This window comes from Prionailurus viverrinus, chromosome D3 (genome assembly GCF_022837055.1).
Source record: "Prionailurus viverrinus isolate Anna chromosome D3, UM_Priviv_1.0, whole genome shotgun sequence".
NCBI lineage: Eukaryota > Metazoa > Chordata > Mammalia > Carnivora > Felidae > Prionailurus > Prionailurus viverrinus.
The window spans coordinates 14,925,682-14,941,800 of NC_062572.1; the positions used below are offsets into that span (position 1 = coordinate 14,925,682).

Here is a 16,119-nt window from a genome sequence, read left to right on the forward strand (position 1 = left end):
TGGCCACCATGAAAGCAGTTCTGGCAGAGGCAGAGCCCATTGTCAGCAACACAGGAATCATTATGGTTTAATAAGTTAAAAAAGAAAACCACTTCCCAGGAATCTTGTTTGCACCAAGTGGGTACAGGGGAATCAAATACATGTGCAAATATATCTGTCCGTTTAGAAAAATGCACATTAGTTTGATCTCAGGCTCTCTCACTTGGCAGTTACCAAAACGTGAGCATGCGCAAAAAGTACAGGGCGGTGAGGGCAACCAGGTTTGCTGTAAGAAGTGGGAAAAGAAGCAAGGCCTTATCATTTCTGTATTTAAAAAATAGAGCAAGAATCATGCAAAATGGTAAAAAAAAATTATATATATATATGTATGTATATATATATATATATATATATATATATATATATATATATATATATATGCTAGTTTAATTGCATTTCTTGATACAACAGTCTTGCAAATCGAGGCACAGCAACTTGGAAATCTGCTACTGCAGCGGGTTAGCAACTACCCTCAGTGCAAAAAGAAAAGGCAAAACCTACTGCATTGACCTGGGACCGCGAGACGCCCCTTGCTACCGGCTTTGACCAATTAGAGCGCAGAGTAGGCCGGACCTCGCCTGTGATTGGAGGACAGGGGAAGGGCAAGGCTGTGGCTCCGGCGCATGCGTCTCCACGGCTGCTGGTCCTGCACCTCCTCCCGCCAGCTCGCCGACTGCTGGGAGTTGCTGTTGCAGGCCTGTGCCCTTACCTCCCGCGTCTCTTCTCCGCCGTCTGCCCACCTCGGCTCAGCGATGCCGGTTGACCTCAGCAAGTGGTCCGGGCCTTTGAGCCTGCAGGAAGTGGACGAGCGGCCGCAGCATCCGCTGCAGGTCAAATACACGGGGGCGGAGGTCGACGAGCTGGGCAAAGTGCTGACGCCCACCCAGGTACCCGAGGGCGGCGGGCGTGTCTCTGCTCCAGGCCTGGAGGCCTCCGGGGAGGGGACCCGGCGGAGATGGGAAGGATGTTCCGGCCTCTGTGCGCCGGCTCCTCAGAGGGAAGGGGGTCGCGGTGCTCACGCTGCAGGCCTGCAGGCACCTGCGGGCACCAGGACCGCAGCACGTGGCGGGCGGAGCTCCGCCTGCAGGAGAAAGTGATCTACTTTGCAGGGACTTACTTCGTGGCGTTGGTCGGGGCCTAGGCCCAGAAACTGCTTGGGCCTTGGGGGCAGGGGCGGGGAGGGGGCGGTGCCCGGGAAGTGATGGCCGAGGTCGCCCCGGCTGCCCCAGAGCCTCCCCTCGGGTCCCAGAATTTTAGGCCACAGTTTGGGTGGCAGAGGCCCCACCCGAGGCCATGTGACGCATTATGTAACCGGTGACCAGTATCGCCCCCGGATTCCTCCGTTTGTCTTAGCGGGCAAGAGCAAGAAGCCACCCGAAGGTAAGTTCTAAGTTCGTTCTGCAGCTGGAATGCTCGAGGGCCAACAGCCTGCAGTGTTCTACCGTTTGGCCTCCAACGCCCCTGCCTGAGACCAGACCAGGCCCTGGCTGCTGCAAGCGGAGAAACGGGTGCCAGACACTTGCTAGTTATCGGTCATGAAGCTCCGGGGCAATGGTGTGAATAAACTGTTCTGACAGTGTACTGTGTTGGATGTTTACAGAGCTTATTGTTTTAAATAAAGTGCCTCTCTGCAGCCCACGTTTTCCCAGACTCACTATGCAGTTGGGCCACCTGGACTTTCTCATTTTCTGTGCATTTTTTTTTTTAATTTTTTTTTTCAACGTTTATTTATTTTTGGGACAGAGAGGGACAGAGCATGAACGGGGGAGGGGCAGAGAGAGAGGGAGACACAGAATCGGAAACAGGCTCCAGGCTCTGAGCCATCAGCCCAGAGCCTGACGCGGGGCTCGAACTCACGGACCGCGAGATCGTGACCTGGCTGAAGTCGGAGGCTTAACCGACTGCGCCACCCAGGTGCCTGTTCTGTGCATTTTTAAGTGTCCGGTTAATTCAGATTGCACTTAAGCAAGCCCCAGCTAAGCTCCTGGTCACAAAATCTAGAGAACCTGTCATTCCAGACCATGTGAGGTTGCAGTTTAGAGGACTCAGTCAGCGGCAGGGTTTAAATTCGGACCCCACCTCTTTCTGTTAATAACATGCTAGGGTAACAGCCCTGTAGTGTGGTTGGGACTAAAATAAATAATGTATATTAGTAAGCTCCTGGCTCTCAGCAGAGTCAATAAACTTTAGCTTTTATTAATAATCTACTGTGTGTTACCTTTGAGGAACCTGAAATCAAAGAGTGTTGGCTTCCGCATTTCCAACTTTTTAACTCCACACTGCTTCCTTCCTACAGGTTAAAAACCGGCCCACCAGTATTGCATGGGATGGCCTTGATCCAGGTAAACTCTACACCTTGGTCATGACAGACCCAGATGCTCCCAGCAGGAAGGACCCCAAATACAGGCAAGTTGGGGAAAGACGGGGAACACCAGGAACACCAGGTCATCCAAATATGACCTAGTGCTTTCTGGCATGCTGTGCCAGGAGAATAGACCCAGTTTGGGATGTCCACACCCATGCTTAAGCCAGAGTGTGCATTTCCTACCTCTCAGTCCCTAGTGCAGCAGTCTAGAAACTGTAGCCCAGAGCCACATCTGTCTCATACCTATTTTTGTATAGCCCCATGAGCCAAGAATGGTTTTTACATTTTTAAGTGATTGAAATTGAAAGAATAATGCTTTGTAACATGTGAAAGCTACAAGAAATTCAAATTTCAGTGTTCATATATTAAGTTTTGTTGGGACACGGCCACGATAACTTATTTATGTCTTGTTAATGGCAGCTTTCACACTATCGCCACAGAATTGGATAGTGACAGAGACAGTATGAACGGCAAAGCCTAAAACATTTACTGTCTGGCCCTTTCCAGAAAGTGTTTGCAGACACTGCCTAGAAAATCTCAGAGGGAGGTATTGGGCCCTCTCTTGTGCAGAGTGGTGAGGTTTGTGCTGGCTAAGAAAGCAGGACTGTCTGTCTGTGTCATCGCTGCATCCTGGCCCAGAGCCTGTGCTTCGTGCACACTTGCTGACTGTGCAGTGAGTGTGTACGAATTTCCTGTGTGTTGACTGTCCTGTGTTCCTCATTATAGGGAATGGCACCATTTTCTGGTGGTCAACATGAAGGGCAACGACATTAGCAGTGGCACAGTCCTCTCTGATTACGTCGGCTCTGGGCCTCCCAAGGGCACAGGTCAGTAAAAGCTACTTTTGGGGGGTGAGGCAGGCGGGGGTAGTGGGTGCACATTAGGAGTGGCCCAAAGGGCTGCAAGTTTTAGTTTGGTTCTCAGAGATCCCTTAGCCTAGTGGGGCTTTCAGGCAGTGCAGTTCAACCTCCAAGGCAGTTGCCTGCCAGAGACATTGAGACCTGCAGTGACGTCAGGTGGCTAGAACCTTGGGTTCTGGTCAGATGGCACCTCTGTTAATGATTGCCTCTCAGCCACTAGGCCATCATATGCAGGGAAGTCGGTGAGAGCATTCCGAGGAAGCAGTGTTGCAGAAAGCTTGGAACAGTTTCCGGGGGTGGGCGGTGGGGGTGGCAGTGCCATGCCGCTGCACGTGGATGGAACACAGTTAACCCATCTGAGTTCTACATTCAGCCTTCGCCGGTTCCCATGGAAGACCTCAGAAGTTACCATAGTTTCCAAATTTGTTATAAAGAACTGGCTTCTTTATCTCTTTATAGCTCCTTTCTGTTGCAAGTGTAGGGTGGTATCCTCTTGAAAAGACTTGGAAGCAAGACGTATACTAAAGATACGCACACATGTTGTGTGGTGTTATATTACAGATTACATGTGCTGTGTTACAAAGAGAGGGAGAATACTATACTGAAACTTCCCCACGTCAGATGTTACACCTGTTGTGCATTACAGGGTGCTTTCATTTGCTGGAATAAGGAAGTCAGGTGGTTGGAAACACTGTCCAGCCGTGTTAGTCTGAAGAGGTACAGGAAGGTTCCCGACAAGAACAGTTGGCCATAGGCTCATGCTTTATCTGTAGACCCTGAAGCTTCAGATGGCTTCACGCCCTCTCATGTATTCATAAGAGGAAAGTAAAGGTACATCTTTTCCAGGGATCGATTAAGTTCTCTAGGGCAGTTATATAATTAGGCAGTTTAATTATGGGAAGTACACACAGGAGAATAAAGCAATTCTCTCGAGTAGGAGCTGTGTTCTCGTTAGCAAAAAAAGCTTCAGTGACTGACTTTTTTTTTCCCCTTTTGCTTTTTAAAAAATATTCTTTTAGTAAAGTACAATATGCATAGCAAAAAATGCCCAGACCATAGTTGTTTTAGTCCATGAATATTGACTGACAGATGAAGGTGACCCTGTAAGCACCTTTGAACACTAGTTGTTTTTCAGCATCTTTGCTACTTAGTTGGTTGCAGTGAGTTTTACCAGGCACTAGGGTAGGTCCTGCGGTGAAGACGGTCAACTAGACAAACAGCATAGCTTTATGGAGCTCTTTTCTAGTGAGGAGACTAAACTGAAAAGTAAGACTCTTAGAGGAGTGTTACTACGGCAGAAGTGAAGTGGGTGTTCAGATGGGGGTGGTGGAAGATGACTTGCAATCGGGTCCCAGTGGAGATGGGCTGGGAGCCCAGAATGAGATGAGTGGGGGGCAGAGGTGTTAGGAGGGGTGAGCAAGGGCCAGGCCCAGGCCCTGCTGCCAGCTGTGGACTTCATGCCAATTGCAGTGGGTTTTCAGCAGGTGAGTGTCCTGACTCCTACCTGTGCGGGTCCTCAGTGTCCCTCTTGCCAGTGGGGTGGCTGGGTCCCTCCCAGTTGGCACGTCGAACATGAACATGGGTGACCTCTCCATCCTTGATGCCTAGCTGTGTATGCATGTTCCCTCCAGGCCTTCACCGCTACGTCTGGCTGGTTTACGAGCAGAACGGGCCGCTGAAGTGTGATGAGCCCATTCTCAGCAACCGATCCGGAGACCACCGTGGCAAATTCAAAGTGGCATCTTTCCGCAAAAAGTACGAGCTTGGGCCCCCGGTGGCCGGTACATGTTACCAAGCTGAATGGGATGACTATGTGCCCAAACTCTATGAGCAGCTGTCTGGGAAGTAGGGAAATGCTAGGAGACAGAAAGCATCCTGGAGGTCTGGAGCAGTGTTCTCAAGTTCAGTGTTGCATGTAGATTTCTCTGCTCTCCCGTGTCCCATCCTCACAGGTGAGGCCTGAGCAATCAGATAGTGGTTTAGAGTGACTTTTCCTTCTGCCTGTCCTTTTATAATTTCAGAGAGTCACATCCCAGTTTATGTTTTGATCAAATTTGAACTCCTTTGTGAGGGATATATTGGTACCAGGATGGGGTCATCACATTGTTAATATGAGAGTAGCAACCCAGAATTTAAGAAAGAAAAAATTCAGGTAAAAAGACCAGGTCTTCTAGTAATAGAGCAGAGCATCAAAGACTCTTGAAGGGAGGTTTAAAAAAAAAAAGAAAAGAAAAAGATTCGTTGCCTCTGCCTTTGTAAGCTGAGTCTGGAATTGTGCATGATGGCACTTCTGGGTCCTGTTTCCACGGCCATGTCTCTCACCAAGAAAGCCAGAGGCTGGTGTGTCCACTAACCCCCAACATCTCAGACTATTTACTAGGAGTAAGTGTCCTGCTCTGCCTCCTTGAAATAGCAGTATTGGAAAAAGCAATAGGCAGAGTTGCTTTGCGGTTAAGGCACTGCCATTTAGATGAACTACAGGGCTGAGTAAGTTTGTCAAAAATCCCTAAGTTGTCTACCTGTTGAACTGGTCACTCTTCGTCTGTGTAAGAAAAGCCGATCTGGGGTTGCGGACTATTGTGTTAATTATGCTGTTTGCTTATAGTTGAATAAAAGTAAAAACATTGTGTGGATGAATCAGGTCTCTAGATATTTTGCCCTTTTGGGTATGGGGTTTCATAAATGTGGGAAGTCAAGAGACAGCCCCTTTCCCTGACCAGCAATGAAGACCGGGACTTGATTCAGGGACCATACAGAGAATCCACGCTGTATATGTGCCATCAGACTACAGCAGAAGTAACCATTCCATGGGCATGGGCTCCTGGGTGGCTCAGTCGGTTAAGTGTCGAACTTTGGCTCAGGTCATGATCTCACGGTTTGTGAGTTCGAGCCCCACATCGGGCTCTGTGCTGACAGCTCAGAGCCTGGAGCCTGCTTCGGATTCTGTGTCTCCCCCCTCTCTCTGCCCCTCCCCTGCTCACACTGTCTCTTCCTCTCAAAAATAAATAAACATTAAAAAAAAAAAAGTAACCATTCCAACTTGAGGGTTTTTTTTTTTTTTTTTTTTTTTTTAAATCTTTTTTTCAACGTTTATTTATTTTTGGGACAGAGAGAGGCAGAGCATGAACGGGGGAGGGGCAGAGAGAGAGGGAGACACAGAATCTGAACCAGGCTCCAGGCTCTGAGCCATCAGCCCAGAGCCCGACGCGGGGCTCGAACTCACGGACCGCAAGATCGTGACCTGGCTGAAGTCGGACGCTTAACCGACTGCGCCACCCAGGCGCCCCCAACTTGAGGGTTTTAAAAAAAATAAATCACAAAGCTTTAGGCCAACTCTTGCCCAAAAAGTACCTTTGTTTTTCAAAAGGACTTCTCTCCACCTGAGTGAAACCAGTGGCACACCTTCTCCGTTGGTACTGTTGGGCACAGGAACAATGACCAAAAAATAGGCTACACCTCTCACTGTTGTGACTTGTGATCCATACGGAATCTGTACCCAAAAGGTGGGAGGGTGGGTTGGGGGGAGCTTACAGTTGACCCTTGAACAATTCAGGGTTTGTGGCACCCCGCCCCACCCCGTGGTTAAAAATCTGTGTATAACTTTCAGTCTCCATAACCTTAACTACTAATAGTCCGCTGTTGACTGGAAGCCTTACCAATAACAAATAATTGCTTAACACATTTTGTGTCTTCTATGCACTATATACCATATTATTACAATGAACGACGCTAGAGAAAAGAATGTCCTTAAGAAAATTATAAGGAAGAGAAAATAGATTTACGGTACCATACCGTCTTGAAAAAAGTCCACATGTAAGTGGACCCACGCAGTTTTGAAACCCATTTGTTCAAGGGTCACCTGTACTTGGACACCACTTAATGTACCAAAAAGAAAGGAAAGGAGATATTTGAAGGTCCACATCACTGACCTGGTTTGTGATGGAGAAGGGGTCGTGATTGGGCCTGGCATGTGCTAAGCGAGGCTGGGTCTTCCCCCCACCTTTTGCTGCAGTTCCTTCTCTGAAAAAACTTGGAAATGCTGCTTTGTGTCCTCTCTGGAGGGGTGGGGGAAGGTAGAAGGTAATTATTTTCTAACTTCAGGGTTTTAAAATTCAATTTTTAAATTGCAAAACGGGCACCTAGGTGGCTCAGTCGATTAAGTGTCCAATTCTTGGTTTCGGCTCAGGTCATGATCTCACGGTTCGTAGGTTCGAGCCCCGCAGCAGTCTCTGTTCTTGATAGTGTGGAGCCTGCTTGAGATTCTCAATCTCCCTCTCTCTCTGTCCATCCACAACCCCCCTCTCCCAAAATAAATAAGCTTTTAAAAATATATAAATAAGGGGCACCTGGGTGGCTCAGTCAGTTAAGCATCCAACTTAGGCTCAGGTCATAATCTTAGTGTTCATTGGTTTGAGCCCTGGGTTGGTCTCTGTGCTGATGGCTCAGAACCTGGAGCCTGCTTCAGATTTGTGTCTCCCTCTCTCTGCCCCTCCCCCACTCATGCTCGCAAACTCTCTCTCTCTCAAAAATAAACGTTTAAAAAATTAAAAAATATATAAATAATTTGCAAAACAAAAAGTCCTATAAAGAAAACAACTATCCTGTTGACCTTAAAAATAAATATGCAAAATAACGCACACCCATGGTTAGACGAGGAACACAGCGTGGGAAGAAGTGCCTTCCACCTTCCTGGTTCTTCAGGAGCAGTTAGCAGTTTGTGCTTTCTTCAGAAACCTAAATCTCCAGGTGAGCCATATATCTACATATCTCCTCTTTAAAAATTAGGGTCTTTCTACCCATGTTAGCATACATTGTTAGGCACTGTTTCTTCCCCAACTAATGCACCCCTGTGCAGTATATCTTTAGTTAAAAGGTGCCTACAATTCACATCTATATTTTGAACAAATATTCTATTGTTATGGGAGTTCTGTAAAGAACCAGTCTAGTTCCCCTACTGTGATTAGATTATTTCTGGTAGTTTGCTATTATAAACAGTGTGTCCACAAACATTTTTCTAGATGTATAAATGCTTTTGCAAGTAATTTAGTAAATTTCTACCATATAAATAGGTCAAAGGGTATATACATTTTTAGTCCTGATCCCGACAAACCACCCTCCAAAAATGTCATGCTTATACTCAACGTCAATGGTACATGAAAGTACCTTTTTCTCCCCGTGCCCTTAACTGATTTTCTCAAACTTTAAACATTTTAATAATTTGGTATTTATGTGTATTTAAGATGAGGGGAGCCTGGGTGGCTCAGTCTGTTAAGCGTCTGACTTCGGATCAGGTCATTATTTCACGGTTTGAGGGTTCAAGCCCCATGTCAGACTCTGAGCTGACAGCTTGGAACCTGGAGCCTGCTTCACATTCTGTGTCTTCCTCTCTCTGGGCCCCTCCCCTGCTCATGCTCTGTCTCTTTCAGTCTCTCAAAAATAAATAAGTGTTTAAAAAATTTTGTTTTAATAATTTACTCTTTTCTCTCTAAACTCCTGTTTTCTTTGAGACTTCTCTGCTAACCACAGTACTTTCTCACTCACAGAGACTGAAAAATCAATGAGGAATTATGGTAGTATGTTAGTTTCCTGGTCTAGGACAGGTATAGACTCAAAAATGATTCAGAAAAAGGTCAACAATCCAACCAAAGAAGGTCAAGTGTATGCGCAAGAAGATCACATGAAAAGAATACATAGGAAAAGATATTATAACCTTAGAAATAGGGGGATAGCCTCCCTCAGTCTGTTTTTAATATTTATTTATTTTGAAAGAGACAGAGCATGAGTGGGGGAGGGGCAGAGAGAGAGGGAGACACAGATTCTGAAGCAGACTCCAGGCTCTGAGCTGTCAGCACAGAGCCTGATGTGGGGCTCTAAATCATGGACCAGTGATCATGACCTGAGCTGAAGTCAGAAACTCAACTGACTGAGCCACCCAGGCGCCCCTCCTGCTATTCTTAATTTGCTAGGAGTTCTTGGTTTTTATCTTTTTAATGAATGGATGTAGAACTTTTTCCAAATGCTTTTTCTGCTTCTACTGAAATGATTTCATGAATTTCCCACTTATTTTGTTAATATAGTGATTACATTGATTTTCAAGTGTTAAATCAACTTTGTATTTATGAGATAAACCTTTCTTGTTCATTGTGTACTACCAACCTTTTTTTTTAATGTTTGTTTTTGAGAGAGAGAGGAAGAGAGAGTACGTGAGTGGGGGAGGGACAGAGAGAGGGGGAGAGAATACAAAGCAGGCTCTGCACTGTCAGCACAGAGCCCTAAGCAGGGTTCAAACCCATGAACCATGAGATCATGACCTGAGCCGAAACCAAGAGTCAGAATCTCAACTGACTGAGCCACCCAGGCGTCCTGTAATACAAATCTTTTAAAATATTGCTAGTTTCCGGGGCGCCTGGGTGGCTCAGTCGGTTAAGCGTCCGACTTCAGCTCAGGTCATGATCTCACGGTCCGTGAGTTTGAGCCCTGCGTCGGGCTCTGTGCTGACTGCTCAGAGCCTGGAGCCTGTTTCAGATTCTGTGTCTCCCTCTCTCTCTGACCCTCCCCCATTCATGTTCTGTCTCTCTCTGTCTCAAAAATAAATAAATGTTAAAAAAATTTAAAAAAAATTAAAATATTGCTAGTTTCCATCTGATAATATTTTATTAAGCAATCTTATATCCATATTTATAAGGTACATTCATTTATATTTTGCTTTTTTTTTTGATAAAGTCTTTCCAGATTTTTTATTATTGAAGTATAGTTGATATACAATGTCATATTAGGTTTAGGTGTACATGATTCTACAATTCTATACATTACTCAGTGCTTACCACAAGTGTAGTCACCATCTGTTGTGTTTCCTATGCTGTACTTTTCATCTCCATGACTTACTTATAACTGGAAGTTTGTACCTTTTAATCCCCTTCACCTATTTTGTCTGTCCCTCTCCCCTTCTTTGTCAGGTTTTGATATTACATATACACACAACAAGTTGGGTAGTGATCCTGTCTTCTTTATGTCTTGAAAAAAATTGTGTAAGGTTTGTGTTACTTCTTCCTTGAATGTTGATAGAATTCACTAGTGAAACTGTCTGGAATTGAAGTTTTTTCTTGGAGAAACTTTTTATGACAAATTCAAAAAATTTAAAGATATAGGGCTATTAAGTTTCTATTTCTACTTGTGTCAATTTTGGTTAAGTTGGTTTTTTAAGAAATAAGTGTATTTCATTCAGGTTTTCAATTTGTTGCTATGAAGTTATTCATAGTTTTCTCTCATTATCCTTTTCATATCTGTAGGATCTGTGATGATAACTCCCCTATTCACCCCTGATACTGGCAATTTGTTTTTTCTTGGTAAGTCTAGCCAGGAATTTGTCAATTTGGTTGCTCTTTTCAAAGAATAAGCTTTTGGCTTGGATGGTTTCTTTGTTGTTTATCCTCTATTTCATTTATTTATTTTTTATTTAATATATGAAATTTATTGTCAAATTGGTTTCCATATAACACCCAGTGCTCATCCCAAAAGATGCCCTCTTCAATACCCATCACTCACCCTCTCCTCCCTCCCACCCCCCATCAACCCTCAGTTTGTTCTCAGTTTTTAAGAGTCTCTTATGCTTTGGCTGTCTCTCCCACTCTAACCTCTTTTTTTTCCTTCCCCTCCCCCATGGGTTTCTGTTAAGTTTCTCAGGATCCACATAAGAGTGAAAACATATGGTATCTGTCTTTCTCTGTATGGCTTATTTCACTTAGCATCACACTCTCCAGTTCCATCCACGTTGCTACAAAGGGCCATATTTCATTCTTTCTCATTGCCATGTAGTACTCCATTGTGTATATAAACCATAATTTCTTTATCCATTCATCAGTTGATGGACATTTAGGCTCTTTCCATAATTTGGCTATTGTTGAGAGTGCTACTATAAACATTGGGGTACAAGTGCCCCTAGGCATCAGTACTGCTGTATCCCTTGAGTAAATTCCTAGCAGTGCTACTGCTGGGTCATAGGGCAGGTCTATTTTTAATTTTTTGAGGAACCTCCACACTGTTTTCCAGAGTGGCTGCACCAGTTTGCAAAAGAGATCCTCTTTCTCTGCATCCTCACCAACATCTGTCATTGCCTGAATTGTTAATGTTAGCCATTCTGACAGGTGTGAGGTGGTATCTCATGTGGTTTTACTTGTATTTCCCTGATGATGACTGATGTTGAGCATTTTTTAATGTGTCTGTCAGCCATCTGGATGTCTTCTTTGGAGAAGTGTCTATTCATGTCTTTTGCCCATTTCTTCACTAGATTATTTGTTTTTTGGGTGTTGAGTTTCATAAGTTCTCTATAGATTTTGGATACTAACCCTTTATCTGATATGTCATTTGCAAATATCTTGTCCCATTCCATCCATTGCCTTTTAGTTTCACTGATTGTTTCCTTCGCTGTGCAGAAGATTTTTGTTTTGATGAGGTCCCAATAGTTCATTTTTGCTTTTGTTTCCCTTTCCTCCGGAGATGTGCTGAGTAAGAAATTGCTGTGGCCGAGGTCAAAGAGGTTTTTGCCTGCTTTCTCCCCTAGGATTTTGATGGCCTCCTGTCTTACATTTAGGTCTTTCATCCATTTTGAGTTTATTTTTGTGTATGGTGTCAGGAAGTGGTCCAGGTTCATTCTTCTGCATGCCAATGTCCAGTTTTCCCAGCACCACTTGCTGAAGAGACTGTCTTTATTCCATTGGATATTCTTTCCTGCTTTGTCAAAGATTAGTTGGCCATATGTTTGTGGGTCCATTTCTGGGTTCTCTATTCTGTTCCATTGATCTGAGTGTCTGTTCTTGTGCCAGTACCATACTGTCTTGATGATTACAGCTTTGTAATACATCTTGAAGTCCGGGATTGTGATGCCTCTAGCTTTGTTTTTCTTTTTCAGGATTGCTTTAACTATTTGGGGTCTTTTCTGGTTCCATACAAATTTTAGGGTTGTTTGTTCTAGCTCTGTGAGGAATGCTGGTGTTATTTTGATAGGGATTGCATTGAATATGTAGATTGCTTTGGGTAATTTTAACAATATTTGTTCTTCCTGTCTAGGAGCAGAGAATCTTTTTCTATTTTTTTGTGTCTTCTTCAGTTTATTTCATAAGCTTTCTATAGTTTTCAGTGTACAGATTTTTCATCTCTTTGGTTAGGTTTATTCCTAGGTATTTTATGGTTTTTGGTGCAATTGTAAATGGGATTGATTCCTTGATTTCTCTTTCTGTGGCTTCATTATTGGTATATAGGAATGCAACTGATTTCTGTGCATTGATTTTATATCCTATAACTTTGTTGAAATCATGGATCAGTTCTAGCAGTTTTTTGGTGGAATCTTTTGGGTTTTCCATATAGAGTATCATGTCATCTGCAAAGAGTGAAAGTCTGACTTCCTCCTTGCCAATTTGGATGCCTTTTATTCCTTTGTGTTGTCTGACTGGAGGCTAAGACTATGTTGAATAACTGGTGAGAGTGAACATCCCTGTCATGTTCTTGAGCTTAGGGGGAAAGCTCTCAGTTTTTAGAGGAAATTAAAAAGTACATGGAAGTCCATGAAAATGATAACACCACAGCCCGACGCCTCTAGGACACAGCAAAGGCGGTCATAAGAGAGAAGTATATAGCAATCCAGGCCTTCCTAAAGAAGGAAGAAAGGTCTCAGATACACAACCTAACCTTACACCTTAAAGAACTGGAAAAATAACAGCAAATAAAACACAAAGCCAGCATAAAGGCAGAAAGTAGAGCAGAAATCGAAACCAACCAACCAAACAACAACAAAAAACCAGTAGAACAGATCAATGAAACCAGGATCTTGTTCTTTGAAAGAATTAACAAAACTGATAAATCCCTCACCAGTTTGATCAAAAAGAAAAAGGAAAGGAACCAAATAAATAAAATCAAGAATGGAAGAGGAAAGGTCACAACCAACACAGCAGAAATACAAACAATAATAAGAGAATATTATGAGCAATTATACGCCAATAAAATGACAATCTGGAAGAAATGGGCAAATTCCTAGAAACATTTAAACTACCAAAACTGAAACAAGAAAAGTTGAACAGATCCATAACCAGTAAAGAAATCGAATTGGTAATCAAAAATCTTCCAAAAAACAAGACTCCAGGGCCCAATCATTTACTTTCACCTTATCTGTGTCTTTAATATTTAGTTTGTCTCTTATAGATAGCATATAGTCCTTTTAAAAATTCACTCTGTCAATTTTAACTGGATTATTTAGAGACCGTTAATATATATATTTTTAAGTTTATTTTGAGAGAGAGCACACAAGCAGGGGAGGGACAGAGAGAGAGGGAGACATAGAGAGTCCCAAGCAGGCTCCACTGCATCAGTGCATAGCCTAATGTGAGGCTCAAACTCATGAACCGTGAGATCATGACCTGAGCCGAGATCAAGAGATGGCTGCTTAACCGACTGAGCCACCCAGGCACCCCGTAGACTGCTAATATTTAATGTAATTCCTGCTAATGGTGGGATTTAGGTTGACCCTGTTATGTTTTCTGTTTGCTCCTCTTTTTATATCTCTGTTTTCCCTTTCCTGCCTTCTTTTGGATTATTTGAATATTTTACCTATTGGAATTTGGACTGTTATGCCTCTTTAGGTTTTCTTTTTGTTTTTGGTAGTTACTCCAGGAATTACAATATACATACCTAATTTTTCATAATCTGCTTAGAAGAAGAATACAAAATTCTTCATTTTGTAACAAGTATAAGCTTCACGTAATAAGTAGAAGCATGGCAACCATATGGGTCCTTGACCCCCAAATTTTGTTATAGTTGTCACATGAATTGCATTTACATACATCAAAACCCTCTGTAGATGATGTTAAAATTTTTGCTTTCAAATATATATATATTTTAAAGAATGTAGGACGGGAAAAAGTCTTTTATTTATCTAGATTTTTATCATTTGTTATTCTTCCTTTGTTCCCAGAGATCCAAGTTTTTCCTTCTGGTATCATTTTCCTTCACTATGAGGAACTTCCTTTAGCATTTCTTGTAGAGTAGGCCTGCTGACAATAAATTCTCTTAATTTTTATTCATCTGAGGATGATTTTATTTTACCTTCATTCCTCTGTCTAGGTGACTCTTCCACAATCCACATGCTTTTTTTTTTCCCCCCCTAGGGTCCTCAGTTTCTTTTGTGTTTGGTCTAGTTTTTAGTTGTAATCAGTGGAAAAGACTTGCATGCGACTATGCCAAACTATGCCAAACTAGAATAAAAATATATTTTTTATACCTTATCCTTTCTTTGACAAAATACATTACTCCATTAAAATTGGAGGGGGATGTGGTGTTCTTACATGGGCATGTTTCCACTTGCCCCAGAATATGTTTTTGTTTTTTTAACTCCAAGGATTTTTAAAGTTTATTTATTCTTAAGAGAAAGAGAAAGCAAGCCAGGGAGGAGCAGAGAGAGGGAGGAGAGAGATTCCCAAGCAGGCTCTGTACTGCACTGTCAGCATAGATCCCAAAGCATGGCTCCAACTCACAAACTGTGAGATCCTGAGCTGAAATCAAGACAGTCAGACCCTTAACTGACTGAGCCACCCAAGCACCCCTGGAATATGCTTTTTCAACAGATACATAATTACAGATGGTGGCAAATTCAAGAAAAAAAATTTTTTTTTTTTTTTTTTTACTCAATTCAACATCACTGGTAAGTGTTGTCTGGTATTCTCTATGACTGTAATTGTTTCAGTTCACCTCCTGGTGGTACCTACCACTTGAATTGTCATGGCTTGTCTTAGTCCACTATTGATTAACCTAGTCCCTTGACTTACTTGTTTCAGTGGAGATTTAAACCATGAGCTCCTACAGAGTAGGGACCTGTTTACTGCCACACCCTCCAGGCACACAGATGTTCGCTAACTATTTCTTGAGTGAATGAGCAAAATATGATCTTGGCACTTCTAGTACCCCCTTATCGTTCCCCTTTTCCTTTATCTATGGCACTTATGACTGTGTAAGGTAATTTATTATAATTATTGTGTTATCATTTTCCTCCTACCCCTTAATGTAAACTCCAGGAGGGCAAGCATCTTTACCTTTTTAAGAGACACTGATGCTATGACGTTACGTTTTCTGGCATTGTACCGTACGGACCTATAAGGTACTCATTGAATGAATAGTTGCAAGTCAAACATAAGCAGTCCTTACCATACATATGACGAACCGGCAATACTTTCTTCTTTCCAGGGAGATTAGTATATGCTGGAAGAATACAGGACACAGGCTCTCCACTGCTGCCCTAGCACCACTTTTGTTCCTGTTCTCTTGCTGCCGTTCTGCTTCCTGTCTCTTCTCACTGCCTCCTCATGTAGGTCCTAGGAGGTGGAAGACTCAGTCTATTCCAGGTGTTAGGAGCAGGGACTCACATTCCTTCTTTCTGGTGACTCTACCTTGGGGCACATCACCGACAAACTTGTGGAGGAGGCACTTTTATAAAGATCAGCACTTACAATCTCATGGAAATAAGCCCTTAAACAGGCTAGCTAGATGGCTTTTTTTTTTTCTTTCCACTCCCGAGGGACATGAAACAAACCATGGGAAGTTTTTCTGCCTTACTAATGATATAATATGTCCTTCTGAGTGGCAGCGTGACCTATGCTTAGGAGTGTGGGTTCTGGAATCAGACAGGTCTCAGTTCATACTCCACGGCCACCACTTTCCCTTGGTCTGAGCTTATTTCCTCATCTGTAAAATGCTTAATGTAGTGTCCCATCAAATAGTAAGCAGAAGCATGCAATACAGGTTATCTGTTTTTCATGGACAATTATGAGTATTCTTTCCAGCCCTTTCCAGTGTTATTTTCTGAGGTACCTA

General features: G+C 43.1%; 1 protein-coding gene across 1 annotated transcript; it reads left to right on the forward strand.

Annotated features, from left to right (window-relative positions):
- The first annotated feature begins 672 nt into the window (after positions 1-672).
- Positions 673-5,901, forward strand: PEBP1 (phosphatidylethanolamine binding protein 1). Its single transcript, XM_047827483.1, has 4 exons — positions 673-926; positions 2,336-2,445; positions 3,131-3,231; positions 4,896-5,901. Exons 1-4 carry the CDS (start codon positions 792-794, stop codon positions 5,111-5,113), a joined length of 564 nt encoding a protein of 187 aa, XP_047683439.1. The 5' UTR covers positions 673-791; the 3' UTR covers positions 5,114-5,901.
- Positions 5,902-16,119: the final 10,218 nt, after the last annotated feature.